Genomic DNA, 13,281 nt, shown 5'->3' on the forward strand with positions numbered 1-13,281 from the left:
TCATGTTGCATTGGCTTAAATGACTGGTCTTCATGTTATTTTGGTCCTCATCTGTGTGGTACTAGCTCCGTGTAATATACAGACAAACCCAGTCAAAATCTAATTGACATTTTGACACTAATGTCACTAATCCGAATTAACCTTGGTTAAGTCAGTCATTATCGTCAGGCACACAGATGGCCCTGATATTGTGCGCAGCCAATTAGCACTGCCATGTCTTGTTGGACACTTGAAGAAAACAGAGCTATTATTACAATGTTATTAACCCATTATTGCCTCGTGTAACATATTTGATACATACAGTTTTTTAAAAAGTTTTTAAATGTGTTTTTTAGACTTTTACATAATCAGTGTAACCTTTTCCCCCTGTAAGCACAGATAAATTGCATAATACATTTTAAGCTATAAATTGCTTAAAAAATGCCGGACGTAGCAAATAGGACTTTTAAATTGTCAGAAGATTCAATAAATGTTCCATTTAAAAAAATATAGTTGTGCAAATATAAAACACATAAAACGTTTAGACATTTTATTTTGCACAACCTAATCAAATTATTTTAATATCTGTGTGCATTTTGTTGCAAGCATAGCAATGAGACCCTAATTCAAATTGACAGCAGACTTGGAAATTATAAAGTACTGTATCTTTTTTTTAAGGCTCGGAAAGAGAACTGATTTACATTTAAGCAAAGCAAGCAAGCATGCTATGAGTTTGAGACCATTATATTAAAGATGTCCCTTCACTTTGACATACAGAGCCAAAGAAAAAGAAAGAAAAGTGAGTGTTTAGAGCAGTCTTAAGCTTAAGTTTTGGCTCGTGTATGTTTGCCAAGTGCTGACTTCATTAGCTGTAACCAGCTTGGCCATGTTCAATATGAGCACCCACCACTGTAACAGACATATGATATAAAATAAAGAAAAGCATGGTGTGTCCATTTTTAAAACAAATGAATCGGAGATGGTATAACTGACACTCGAGTTAATAGGATAAGCACTGTCCTGCTTACGGAGGAGTCTCAGCTGTTACATCACGGGTGGAGTTCCCTGATTTCTTAAACTAAAAATTCATCCAGGTTCTAGAGAAGAGGGATGCCTTTCATGTTGCGCAGGCTCCTTTCCTTCCTCGTCCCATATCTATCCTATTGACTTAGGCTGCAAAGGGGATTAAACACTAATGTTACTAGTGTGCTGCCTGTTTTGCAATACTTGCTGCCTGTTATATATATATATACACTGTATCCCCTTCCCACCCCCGAGCCCTTGATCCCTGGGCTAATTCCATGAATCGTCCAAATCTAAATCCACTGATGGAGCAACGACACACACAGAGTCATGATGGGGAAACAGACAGAATGGGAGGGATAGAAAGGATTTCGTAATAAAACATGCAAATGCATGTCCGTCTCATGTGCAGTTGTGGCCATGGCAAGTTGATTTAAACATCCGCCAAAAGCACGACCACAGGCCATCTGTGTGCCCTTTGTATGTTTCTGTCCAGATGCACCAGCGACCCAGTGTGCCAACTCATCAGAGGGGACTGTCAAGCCTGCCTGACGTCACCCATGCAGCCTCCGTAATCAAAAGAGACGTTAATCCTGCTCCTCTCCAAAGCCTGGCAGCGGAGTGGGACAGGGAGGGATAATGACAGAGACACGAGGAAGGAAGTCGGATACGGGAGACGGCGGAGAGCGTGTACGCTTTGGACAAGCGAACTCAGCACTGAAGTGAGACACGGGTGCTCTCCTGCCTGAATAGTCGAGCCACCTCCTTCACCATCTGCTAAACACCTGAGATCCCTGAGAGTTTGGAGCCCTCCCCATCCAGGTTTCGCCCTGGAGGCTGAAAACCTCATTGAGGGTCCTGCAGGGGGGGACTGCTGTGGGAGTTGTTCACCTCCCCCTGCAACCCCTCTCGTATCACCAGCGGATGAGCCGAGCTTCACCACTGTGACACTGTGCCAAGATGGAGAGGACATATGCCTGACAGCAACTGATGGGTAAGAGGTGATGAACCTTGTGGTCGTGTGACTGTGTGCACTTTAATTCTTGGATAACAATTAAATTGAAAACTGCTGCAAGTCCCCCTCAGGTTCCACTTTAAGATCTTATCGTCACTGTGCATCTTCTGAAAGTAACTCAGCAGAAGTGTCAGGAAGATACAGTCATGTACAGTCAAGCAGCAGATTGTGCCATTATCAGAAATAAGACCCACGCTGTGGAAACATATAACTCTTGATGACAAACTCATTCCACCCTTAGGTCACCTCAGCAACTTTTTCTGAAGCTTTTTGGTCCTTGTGGGCAGCTGTGATAGCAGATGGATCCATGAACCCTGTGAACTTTAAAAACTTCCTCCAAGTCACAAATATGGAAACAGTCGTAACACATGGTCCACTGACCATTAATAACTAGCTTTACACAATAGTGTTTCTGGAGGTTAAACAATAAACCCAGATTAACATAGACAAAAATTGTGACAAAGTATTCGACATCTTTAAAAATATGAATTAGACTGAAACAAAACTGAAACTATTTTGTGAACTCGGGAAAACTAACAAAAATAAAATAAAAATGTTTCAAGTTCTGTTTTTATTGTTTTTCCTAAATGTTGCCTCTGAGATATTCCCACCATACAATAATAAGTAGAAAAGCTAAAACCGACAATGAAACTAACAAATAATACACTTAAAATAAACAAGTTCAAAGAATATAAACTAAACTGAAAGAAGAAAATCCCCTCTGGAAACAAAATACAACAAAACTGATCCACAAAAACAAAAAGTCAAAATTAGATAAAAATAAAAAATTAATTAGAAATGACAAAACTAGATATTGGCCTGACCTATAAAAGGTTTAACTGGCATATATTGTACATGTTGGAGATTTCACAGGATCCAGTCTTATTTATTGTATGTTTGTAAAAAGTGAAAACGCTTTTCTCCTTTTTTTTTCTTACTTTTTGCGTGTTTTGAATGTTTTTGTGGTCTTGAAAGGTCAAGAGCAAACAGAGGCCATGAGCCATTTCATACCTCCCATCTCACATTTTCAACTACAGAAACATCTAAGTGTAGTGATGCTGGGGAAGTATAAAAAATAGCAACAATAAAATAGGAACGTTTTAAAGTTTGCTGCAATCTTTCCTCATGTTTTCATCAGTACGTTTTCATTTATTGCACAACCGCAGCACCTTATAGTGTAACTGCTGTGGTCAGATTGTGAACCAGTTATGTGGCCTCTGACCTGAAAAAAAAGTAAATGTGTGAAGTTAGAAAAATGAAACATCTACAGGAAAATGTGAGAGAAACAGGAAATGAGATAAAACTTTATCGTTTTAATGATCAAACGTTTTGCGATGGTGCGGCTCTTTAGCGCCTGTAGCTTCCTCTTTCTGGTGACACAAATCTTCACCTTTAGGTGTAAACTTCAGGCTTGGTTTAACACTAACACTTGAGTAATATTAGATGCATATTTTAAAACTAATCATCTGGCCTGTGCGCATAAAAGAAGCCTAAATGTCTGCTAGTGATAAAGCATACTTTTGCATTAACAGCCAAATGCAGCGCACAAGGCACACAAAGCCCGATTGTTGACCGTGCTAAAACGTGCAGGTGTTTAGAGCGAGTGTACATGAGAGGGATTACATGGGGGTTAAGCTCATTCATCATAATAGTTTCCAACCCCAGGTGGCACACAAACAGCTTAGTGCAGCACAATTGTCAACAGCACAATATCAGAAATTGAATTGTAGGGCCGCGCACATTCACAAGTGGGTCAAAAAAAAAAGATAGAGTACTCCCAAAGCTGATCCTATTTGGGGAAGAACACGATGTCCTCATTTTGCAAGTTGTGCAAACTGGCTTAGCGTTTCTTCAGTTGCATGTAGTCACGCAATATGTAACTTTGAGCATGTCAATAGGAAAATCACAAATCGACTGAAGTCAGCTATTAAAAAATGATTCAATGAGAGAGAGAGAGAGAGAGAGAGAGAGAGAGAGGGAGGAAGAGGGAAACAAACTGATGGAAGTCTCAGGCTACACACGAAAATAAAAGAAAACAAATTATTTTTGGATTTCAAATATTTTTTACATATTCTCAGACCATCCTTAATGCTCTTGATCCAAAGCACTGATCCTCATGCATTTTAATTTTGGCTGGAAATGCCTTTGAAAGCTTCCGAGCAGACATTTGCATTGGCTTGTTTATGCTCTCTTTTGTGCTTTGACTTGATGCAAGAGTGAAGAACTGGGGTCTGAGTGCTGCATATCTCAGGAAGAGGTTAAAAGGTCCCGTTCATCTTCTCGGCTTCTATGTAAAAATAATTAGATTTGCCTCTTTAGTTTGATGAGACATGTGACTGCAAATTCCAAAAAGTAGATTAGATCTGTCTTTCAGTGGAAATTTCATTAAACACAAAGCGAGACTGAGCAGACTGTGTCATTACACCAGGCAACAAACCGTGACTGGTACTTATGGAGAGAGGACACACGCTGAGACATACTGAGAAATAGAGACAAGGAAGCAAGGAAGAGGGATAAAAAGAGGATTCAGATGGATCCTCAGCCCTTCTTAATCCCTTTCGTCTGCTTTTCTAGACAACGTAAACAGACTAAAGTTGGCTATGGACACAGACTTATCCATGTAACTGAAACAAATGGCTTCATCAAAGCTGCTGGCGGCTAGACGTCTGATGACGGTCATGTAAACATATTTTTTTATGTAACAAAAACTTTACTGATAACTGAGGCAGATTGGGGGGTGTGAGGGACGCAAGCCAAAACAGGATGCTTGGCTTCCTGTCAGAAAATAAAATATGATCGCCAAACTACATAATCCATTTTTGTATCAAACCCCATTTGAGGTCTGCACTAATCTAGAGAGTGCTTGCATGTATTAGGAGATGCACATATTTGTGCATGGTCGGACCAGCTTTAGCCAGCATGATGTAGGGCAGGAAATCTCTGACGAATGAAAAGCCGGGCATGTTGGATAATGTGATCCTAGTGTAATTCAGCAATGACACAAGCGGCAATGATGCTGTTTCATGGAAAACCAAACGACACAATTTGTAGTTCGATTGGCACGCAGCAGTGGGGGCTGCGCAGCTGTGTCAGCAGCATCATGAATTTCCTTTGAGCACTTTACATTAAGCTGACATTTAGATTGCACTTCAATCGGGGTTCTGGACTCTTCTAAAGTAAACATGCACACACTCATGTGCTTTTGCAGTATTAGAAAGAATTTTTTAGTCCGTGCTAAATGTGGTGCATGCTTTTTTTTTTTTTTTTTAATTCCTCTTGTAGGATTGATATAAATTTGTTTCACCTGCAGAGGTATGGAGGAGATGAGTGGTCAGAATCCAGAATGTGAAGACATGCAGAGTAAAGACCAAAGACTGCCAATCCAGGTAACATAATACCCTAGAATCATACTGCGACAGATCTCTGTCAAATATTTTTAGCATAGCAGCTAAGTCTGATTGAGTTATAGTTGTGTGGATGCCTGAAAAGGCATCCACACAACTATAACATTAGCAGAAAATTAGCAGAAAATTAGCAGAAAATTAGCAGAAAATTCTGCTCTTTCTGCTAATGTCGGCTTTTGGTGCTCATAACTTCTATACTTTTTGAGATATTGAATGTTTTTTGCAATATTTTTTGCCCATTTCTGCCATATTATCAGTGGCCTCACTGGTTTTCCTTGCCGGGTTGACCTGTGTTTTAGCTCAGTGAGATGAGCATCCGTTCTCAGACTGGGAGGCCCCGGTTCAAATCCCGCTTATGGCAACATTTCTTTCAGTTAACAGTTAAACTTTTTTTTAACTCTTTTCAACACCAATTTCAGCTTTTTCAGCCATTTTCAGTAGAATTTTCAGTTTTTTCACCACTTTTCAGCACAAATAGCAGCTTTTTCAGCTTTTTTCAGCAAAAACCTCTTTTCAGCAGAATTCTGCTCATTCACCTCTTTTCAGCAGAAATTCTGCTGACTGAACTCTTTTCAGCAGAATTTTCAGAATTTTCACCTCTTTTCTGCCCAAATTCTGCTTATTCACCTGTTCTGCAAAAATTTCAGCCTTTTCACCTCTTATTAGCACAAATCTCAGTTGTTTTCAGAAAAAAACTCTTTTCAGCAGAAATTCTGCTGAGTCACCTCTTTTCTGCAAAATGTTTAGCCTTTTCACCTCTTATCAGCACAATTCTCAGCAGCTTCTGCTCATTTCAGCACAATTCACAGTCTCTCCACCTCTTCTTTGTGAGAATGAGTATGGCTCAGTGAGATGGGTAGCCGCCTTGAGACCAGAAGGGCCAGGTTTGAATCCTGCTCAGGGCAACGCTTTTCTTCAGCGTTAAGGCATCCACACAGTATTTTCGCAGGAAATGCAAATTTTTCTAGTTGTGATTGGAGTTCTGTGTTACAGTTGATACTTTAAAATGTCTTGAAATGCTTAGCTGAAGAGACTCAAATGCAGACACAAACAAGGATTAAAAACCCGAATAATAGTAAGTACACAAAATCCAAGGCCCCGATATTGCGTAGGTGTGTGTGTGCATGTGTGTGTGATTCTGGGATAGATAAGGAAAAACATAAAACAATTTGTAGAATTCCTAATTAAGTTTATTTACAGGCTTCTACAGAGTTTTAATTCAATATACTGCTCATGACACAATCAACTTCTTCCCCCAGATCTTTCCTGACCCTGTTGAGGTTGTCCTGGACCCCGAGACCTCTCTGAACTGTCTGGGCCACGAGCACGAGAAGGAACGTCTACCCTCTATTGTTGTGGAACCAACTGAGGTGAGCGAGGTGGAGAGTGGAGAGCTGCGTTGGCCTCCAGAGAACATGGACATGGAGGAAGATGAGGAGGACCTGTTCTTGGAGCAGTGCATCCCCCCGGCCAACATTGCAGATTGGGGAGAAGAGGAAGAGGAAGAGGAGACATCGGTTATACTGAATCAGCAGCAAGGCTTGACACTCATTGGTGAGTTGCACATAAGGTAGTCGCATATATTCAAATGCTGTTTTATTACAAATTGGGAAAAAAAGAAAACATATGCATGTGAAACCATAAACATGAAATTTTGTTTGCTGCCCCTATACTCACTGTGGTACCGCTTATTTTTAATCACTTTAGTTTTTATTAATTCCTATATAGAAATTAAGCTTACGGGATCAGTTTATTAGGCAGTCAGGTGACAGAAAGTTTTGATAAGTTTTAGATACATTGGTAAACAAAAGGTTTCTCATTTCTCAAGTCAATGTCTGTATTTTGTATGACAGTATAATTTCCTTTTTATAGCAGTTTTTGAGATAAACATCACAAAGTGCTTCACAACGAAATACCAGACACACAGTCATTATTCAAACAAGACCATCCTGTGTAAAGTGTAAAAGTGGATGTACTAGCTGGAGCTACAACCAAAGGTACTAGTACCATTTCTAACTTTCAGTTGGATTGGCAACCCACAAAGTCATCCATCTCATCCTTTTCCTGTTGCATTTTTGAGAGCTCAGCATTAGAGCTCTCCAAATCAGGAAGTAAAGCCTGATGATTCAGACGGAAAAACCACCACCCCTCTGCCACTAACATACTCAAAGATGTAACCTAACATGTAGGTACAAAATGGTATTAGTATTAAACTATTTCTGTCAGGGAGTGCATACACAAAAATCCAAACAAGGTGGATTTGCCTGGCAAACAAAATCGTCAACATTATTGTGGTGACTTGCTGCTGTGGTTTACTTCATAGCCTGTGGGACATTACTATTAGGAAACATGGAGAAGAGTAGAGGTTTCTGCTACATCTAATTGATGCAGAGTTACAGACGGAGGTAAAGTTATGGAGAATTGTCCCATAAAACATAAAACAATCAACTGTTTAAACGGTTTAAACTTTGGACACAAGATTAAGGACTGGGGAAAGCTTCTGAATGACTGAAAAAGACAAAGGAGAGAAGGTTTTTAAATACAGAATACAGACTACAAGGTGTGTGAGTCTTTGCCAGTGTCGAAGCTGTTAATGAAATGCAGTAGTATGTATTATATAGTTAATGTAAAGGATTAATAAGTCAATGCTTGTTTATTTGGAATATAATTTGAAATGTTTTAATATGTTTTGCTTTACTTTTCGGCTACTCAGGAGACATCTAAGCTAATGATAAGGTATGCGCAGTACCCACTGCAGTGCAGTACCTGAAGGTATTACAGATACTGCACTGCAGTGGTTTGAATCATATAACACACACCAATTAGTTAAACTGCAGGAATGCCTTAAATATATAAGAACCTGGATGACCTCTAACTTTCTGCTTCTAAATTCAGATAAAACTGAGGTTATTGTACTTGTACAAAGTCCTAGGAATATGGTATTTAACCAGATACTTACTCTGGATGGCATTACCTTGACTTCCTGTGACACTGTGAGGAATCTTTCAGTCTTTTTTGACCAGGATATGTCCTTTCTCACTCACTATGTGTTAATATGTGCATTGAATCACTACTTGTTATTAATCTCCCACTCGCTTCCACAGCATGTGTTTTGTCCTGTCTTCCTCCCCTCATCCCAACTGGTCACGGCCGATGGCCGCCCCTCCCCGAGCCTGGTTCTGCTGGAGGTTTCTTCCTGTTAAAAGAGTTTTTCCTTCCCACTGTCGCCAAAGTGCTTGCTCTTAAGGGGTCATATGATTGTTGGGTTTCTATCTGTATGTGCTGTTGTAGGGTCTACCTTGAGGCGACTGTTGTTGCGCTGTATAAATAAAATTGAATTGAACTGAATTAAGAAGCGCTTGTTGCTGGTTTTTATTTTGGAAAATACGCATTCATTAAATTTATAAAAAGAAAGAGTAGGAAAAAACGTTTCATCATGTTTAAGGCACCAGAGCGGTATGAAAAAATAACTTGTTCGATGAAAGTATTCTACACTGAAATTTAATTTTCAAACTCACCCTATTTTTTCTGCAGACCTTCAGTCGGATGCATTCAGAGATGACACTCCTACACTTCCACCCAGCAGTGCTCCAGCCTTCAACTGAGCTTACCTCTGAGGACTCACCGTCTGTGAGAAACCAGCGAGGAAGCATCGCAATATGTACTTATGACAGCAACTATGACAAAATTAAACAAATACTGTACTGATAATGTGTTTTACACGGTAACAACTCCATGCCAGCTGGGACTTTAATGTTCGTCTTTATACCAATGCGCACAATAAGAGGTGAACTATGACAAGACTGCGTGTGCAACGGGAAGCAAACCCACGTTCTTCCAAAGTCAGCAATTTTTAGAATTTCTAGAGAACATTTTGCTGACTCTGTGTTTGATCTTCTTTGTTATTTCCTGATTTTGTTAAAAACAGGAAATCCTGCCACTCAATTTTCCTCACATGTATTTATGTTTATGCAAATGTGTTTCTCTGTCTCTTTAATTCATTTTTCTGTCCCACAGTCAGTCTTCTTGAGGATATTTACCTAGTCATACCTTTAGTATGTAGTATGTGTTACAGTACTGTAAACTGAGTTGGCTGTTCTCTGGACACACATGCAGTTCTGCTCTGATATGTCTTGAATGTTTGGAGAATCACATTTTTAAAAACCTACTTTGCGTTAAAATTCAGGCATGATATTGTTCGATTTAAACTCGTCTATGAGGCAGCTACATCATGGGCGTGACAGATGCTCACTGCTGTTGTGTAATATCAGCATTTTCAACAAGGTTGCAGAAATGTGATGCATGGTGATCAACACAAAGGGAGCTCTACTTGTTTTCTATTACCACAGCTGAAACTCTAGTTCTTTTACTGTACTATAGGCTGTGAGTAGGCTAATTTGTGAATAATATGTATATATGATAAAGATGATGTGTTACTGTAAAATTATTGTTTCAAGTTTGACAATAAAGTCTTTTGTCCCGTTGAAACAGGAAATCATTTTTGAGTGTTTTTGCAAAATGATTAATTACTGCAGAAAATAAAAAGGCCTTCACACAGTTGAACAGTTCAGTGTTATTGGCACTACAATACACCAATGCAAAACTAAATACACTGACTGAGGAAGCCATTCTGGACCAGGCTGTGACTCATTACAGCTGGAGGTCCTGGGAGTACAGCCACTGTGGCCTCCTTAGCACCATGGCCTGATACACAATGATACACAACCTCCTGCCACATAATCCAAAAAAAATAACAATTAAATACTAAATTATTTTATAACATTGCTTAATCCATTATCAAAAGACAGGTGTTAGGTAAAAGTAGGAAACATATCTAGCTATCTGAAACCACATACAATGAAATCATGCTGTAAACATCTCAAAAACTTTATTTGCTCCTTTATAGCACATTGACTAAATCCCCCTAATGACTATAACACTAGGCTTAAAGGTCTAAAAAAACCCCCGACCATTTGCAATTGGGAGTACAACTGAGATTTATATTTTAAAACTCTAACACTTTTAATTTCCTAGAATTTCACGTGTGGCAAGGCTACAGTACCAGCATGCTGTGTTGTGTGATTAGACGTCACAGGGCTACTCCATGACATTTAGTATTCATACTTTAAACACGATTATTAAGACTTTTATTTTGACAAGATAGACATTTGAAGTAATTATTTTTAAAATTACCGATCCTGACATATCAATAGACTTTTATTTTATAGTGAGCACTGAAATAAGGGAAAAATAATTTGTAGCACTACCAGTAAACTGGTGAATAAAGCAAGCACGACAAAGTAGTCGAGGTCAGCTTCCATTTGTTTTGTTTTTTTTCTCAGTGTATGAACTATGATTTAATTATTTCCTGTGAAGTTACAGCTAAATTTTGACATAAAAACGGCATTTTTACATTAACCAATTTTTTTGATTGCAGTCATCAAATGTACACTCACATGCAGAGGACGTACTTTTAGCAGGAATCTTGTGCAACTGTGTTTGCATGGGGTGGGGTGAGAGTATAAAGCACAGAAGCAGACCAGCTCTACAACTTCCTCTCAGTGGTGACAGAGCAACACAAACAGAGGCTGAACAGTTGGTGAGTTAATACTAAAGTATTAGTTTGAATTTAAAAAACAAACATTAGCTTTTCTGGATTGAACTGTATTATTTTAGTGAATCATGAAAATCTTTTCGATGAAACATTTGTCACAGATATTGTTGAATGAATCATTCTCTCATTCTAATGTTAATTTTATGCACGACACTAATCTATACCCTATACTTCACAGTTGTAAGGAATCATGGATTACGGTGACTATAATTACACATTTCCTGATGATAATAACACATTTCCTGACATTATTGAGTCTGTGACTCCTGAGATTCAGCCGATCCAGATAGTGGCTCTGGTCATGTACAGCCTTGTGGTCCTGCTGGGTGTGCCTGGAAATGCTGTGGTGGTGTGGGTGACGGGGTTCTGCATGTCCCGCTCTGTCACCTCCCTCTGGTTCCTCAACCTCGCTCTGGCTGATCTTCTGTGCTGCCTCTCCATCCCCTTGCTTATGGTCCCTCTGGTCCATGACGATCACTGGCACTTCGGTCCGCTGGCCTGCATGCTCATCAGAGGCCTGTTTTACCTGGTGATGTACTGCAGCATCCTGCAGCTGGTTGTGATCAGCGTGGATCGTTTGTTGCTGGTCATTAGACCCATCTGGTGTCAGAACCACAGGCGACCCAAACAGGGTGCTTATGGATGTGTTGCTGTGTGGGTCCTGGCCCTGATAGGCAGTATCCCACAGTTTGTGTACGCCAAGCAGATTGTGGCAGGTGACGAGAAGAGAGAGTGTAGGATGGAGTACACTGTAGACAGTGCCTGGCCTGTCTCTGCTTTTCGCTTCCTGATTGGATTCATTATTCCTTTCCTGGTTATTCTAGTTTGTCACTTGGTGGTTTTCAACAAGACACAGAGGAGAATGACACGAGGTCGGACCCGGTCCAAGAAAACCCTGAGGGTCATCATCGCTGTGGTGCTGAGCTTCTTCTTGTGCTGGATACCTCTGCACATTGTGGATTTCCTCATACTGACCACCCCTCGGGCTTCCCCTGTGAGCCCCAAACTTCACTTGGCACACGTTATAGTGCTCTGCCTGGCTTACTTCAACAGCTGCCTCAACCCTCTGCTCTATGTGTGTCTGGGTCAAAGCTTCAAAGACAGCATGAACCGCTCACTGCGTAACATCCTCCAGTTCATCAGCGAGGACCCGACTACCAAGATCAGCATCACCCATATGGACACCAAGAGCACCAGTAATGGCAAGGAGATGACAACAATATTGACTGATTGATTGAATCTTTATTTTGAACATGTTGAAAAAGTATAAAAAAAAAAAATAGAATTAAAAGAGACAAATGAACAAAGCAAACAAAAGGAAAACGAGCAACCACAACTCCAAATAACGTCCATGTTCAAAAAGGAGCAGGAAGAAGCATAAGCTTATTTAATCCCACCCCTTTTCCACTATCTAGTATCAATAGACTACAGAAATACCTCCTTGTAATTACATTATATGTTATGTGTAATTTTATTTTTTTATTTTTTTATTTTTTTTAATATATACACATATATGTTTCTATCTATCCATACCTACGTATATACACACATACGCACATATACACATTTTCAATAACCCCATTAACACCTGAAGGATACACAACCTACAATTTTTTATATATATATATATATATATATATATACATACATATACATATACACATATATATATATACATACATACATACATACATATACACATACATATATACCCATACCAACAAACCCGTGCATGCGCACACACATGAAAATATTAGACAAGAACACCCTATCAAATCTCTACCTTTTCCCTGTACCCTGTAAAAACCATATCCTTAAACCGCTTTTTAAACTGCGCCATGCTTGGACATTGCTTCATATCTTTACTTAGTCTGTTCCACAGCTTCACTCCACACACAGAGATGCAAAAACTTTTTAATGTTGTACGGATACGAGGATGTTTTAAATTTAATTCCCCCCTCAAATTGTATCCCCGTTCCCTTTTAGAAAACATTTTTAGAATATTGTCAGGAAGCAGGTTATTTATTGCTTTATATATAATTTGTGCTGTGAGAAAATGAACCAGATCTGTGAATTTTAGAATTTTTGATTTTAAGAATAGTGGATTTGTATGATCTCTGTAACCAGTTTTATGGATTATCCTTATGGCCCTTTTTTGTAATATAAAGATTGATGATAGCGAACATTTGTAAGTATTGCCCCAAACCTCTGCACAGTAATTCAAATACGGTGCAATCAGGGAACAA

General features: G+C 39.3%; 2 protein-coding genes across 3 annotated transcripts; both read left to right on the forward strand.

Moving 5' to 3' along the window:
• Positions 1-1,591: 1,591 nt before the first annotated feature.
• On the forward strand, positions 1,592-9,931 carry lbhl (LBH regulator of WNT signaling pathway, like). Of its 2 annotated transcripts, none has more exons than XM_085245561.1 (4): positions 1,592-1,996; positions 5,328-5,403; positions 6,681-6,975; positions 8,135-8,949. In XM_085245561.1, the coding sequence occupies exons 2-4, from the start codon at positions 5,332-5,334 to the stop codon at positions 8,143-8,145; spliced, it is 378 nt and encodes a 125-aa protein (XP_085101687.1). In that variant the 5' UTR covers positions 1,592-1,996; positions 5,328-5,331; the 3' UTR covers positions 8,146-8,949. The 2 variants fall into 2 exon arrangements, with proteins under 2 accessions (XP_085101687.1, XP_085101686.1); XM_085245560.1 differs by lacking the exon at positions 8,135-8,949 and adding an exon at positions 8,956-9,931 and having other exon boundaries at positions 1,600-1,996.
• Positions 9,932-10,983: 1,052 nt separating this feature from the next.
• Positions 10,984-12,635, forward strand: c5ar1 (complement C5a receptor 1). The gene is made up of 2 exons (XM_085244747.1): positions 10,984-11,020; positions 11,214-12,635. Exon 2 carries the CDS (start codon positions 11,226-11,228, stop codon positions 12,267-12,269), a length of 1,044 nt encoding a protein of 347 aa, XP_085100873.1. The 5' UTR covers positions 10,984-11,020; positions 11,214-11,225; the 3' UTR covers positions 12,270-12,635.
• The last annotated feature ends 646 nt before the right edge of the window (positions 12,636-13,281 follow it).

The sequence above is a fragment of the Mchenga conophoros genome, linkage group LG14 (genome assembly GCF_057382185.1).
Source record: "Mchenga conophoros isolate Kocher_MC1m ecotype Shallow Benthic linkage group LG14, M_conophoros_male_GT1.1, whole genome shotgun sequence".
NCBI lineage: Eukaryota > Metazoa > Chordata > Actinopteri > Cichliformes > Cichlidae > Mchenga > Mchenga conophoros.

What these genes read in the sequence shown, in the direction of transcription:
- lbhl (XM_085245560.1), top strand. Translation starts at nt 5,332, where the DNA reads ATGGAGGAGATGAGTGGTCAGAATCCAGAATGTGAAGACATGCAGAGT. An exon ending in ACCAAAGACTGCCAATCCAG is followed by an intron (nt 5,404 to 6,680) that starts GTAACATAATAC and finishes TTCTTCCCCCAG; the next exon opens with ATCTTTCCTGACCCTGTTGA. An exon ending in GCAAGGCTTGACACTCATTG is followed by an intron (nt 6,976 to 8,955) that starts GTGAGTTGCACA and finishes TTTTTTCTGCAG; the next exon opens with ACCTTCAGTCGGATGCATTC.
- c5ar1 (XM_085244747.1), top strand. Translation starts at nt 11,226, where the DNA reads ATGGATTACGGTGACTATAATTACACATTTCCTGATGATAATAACACA.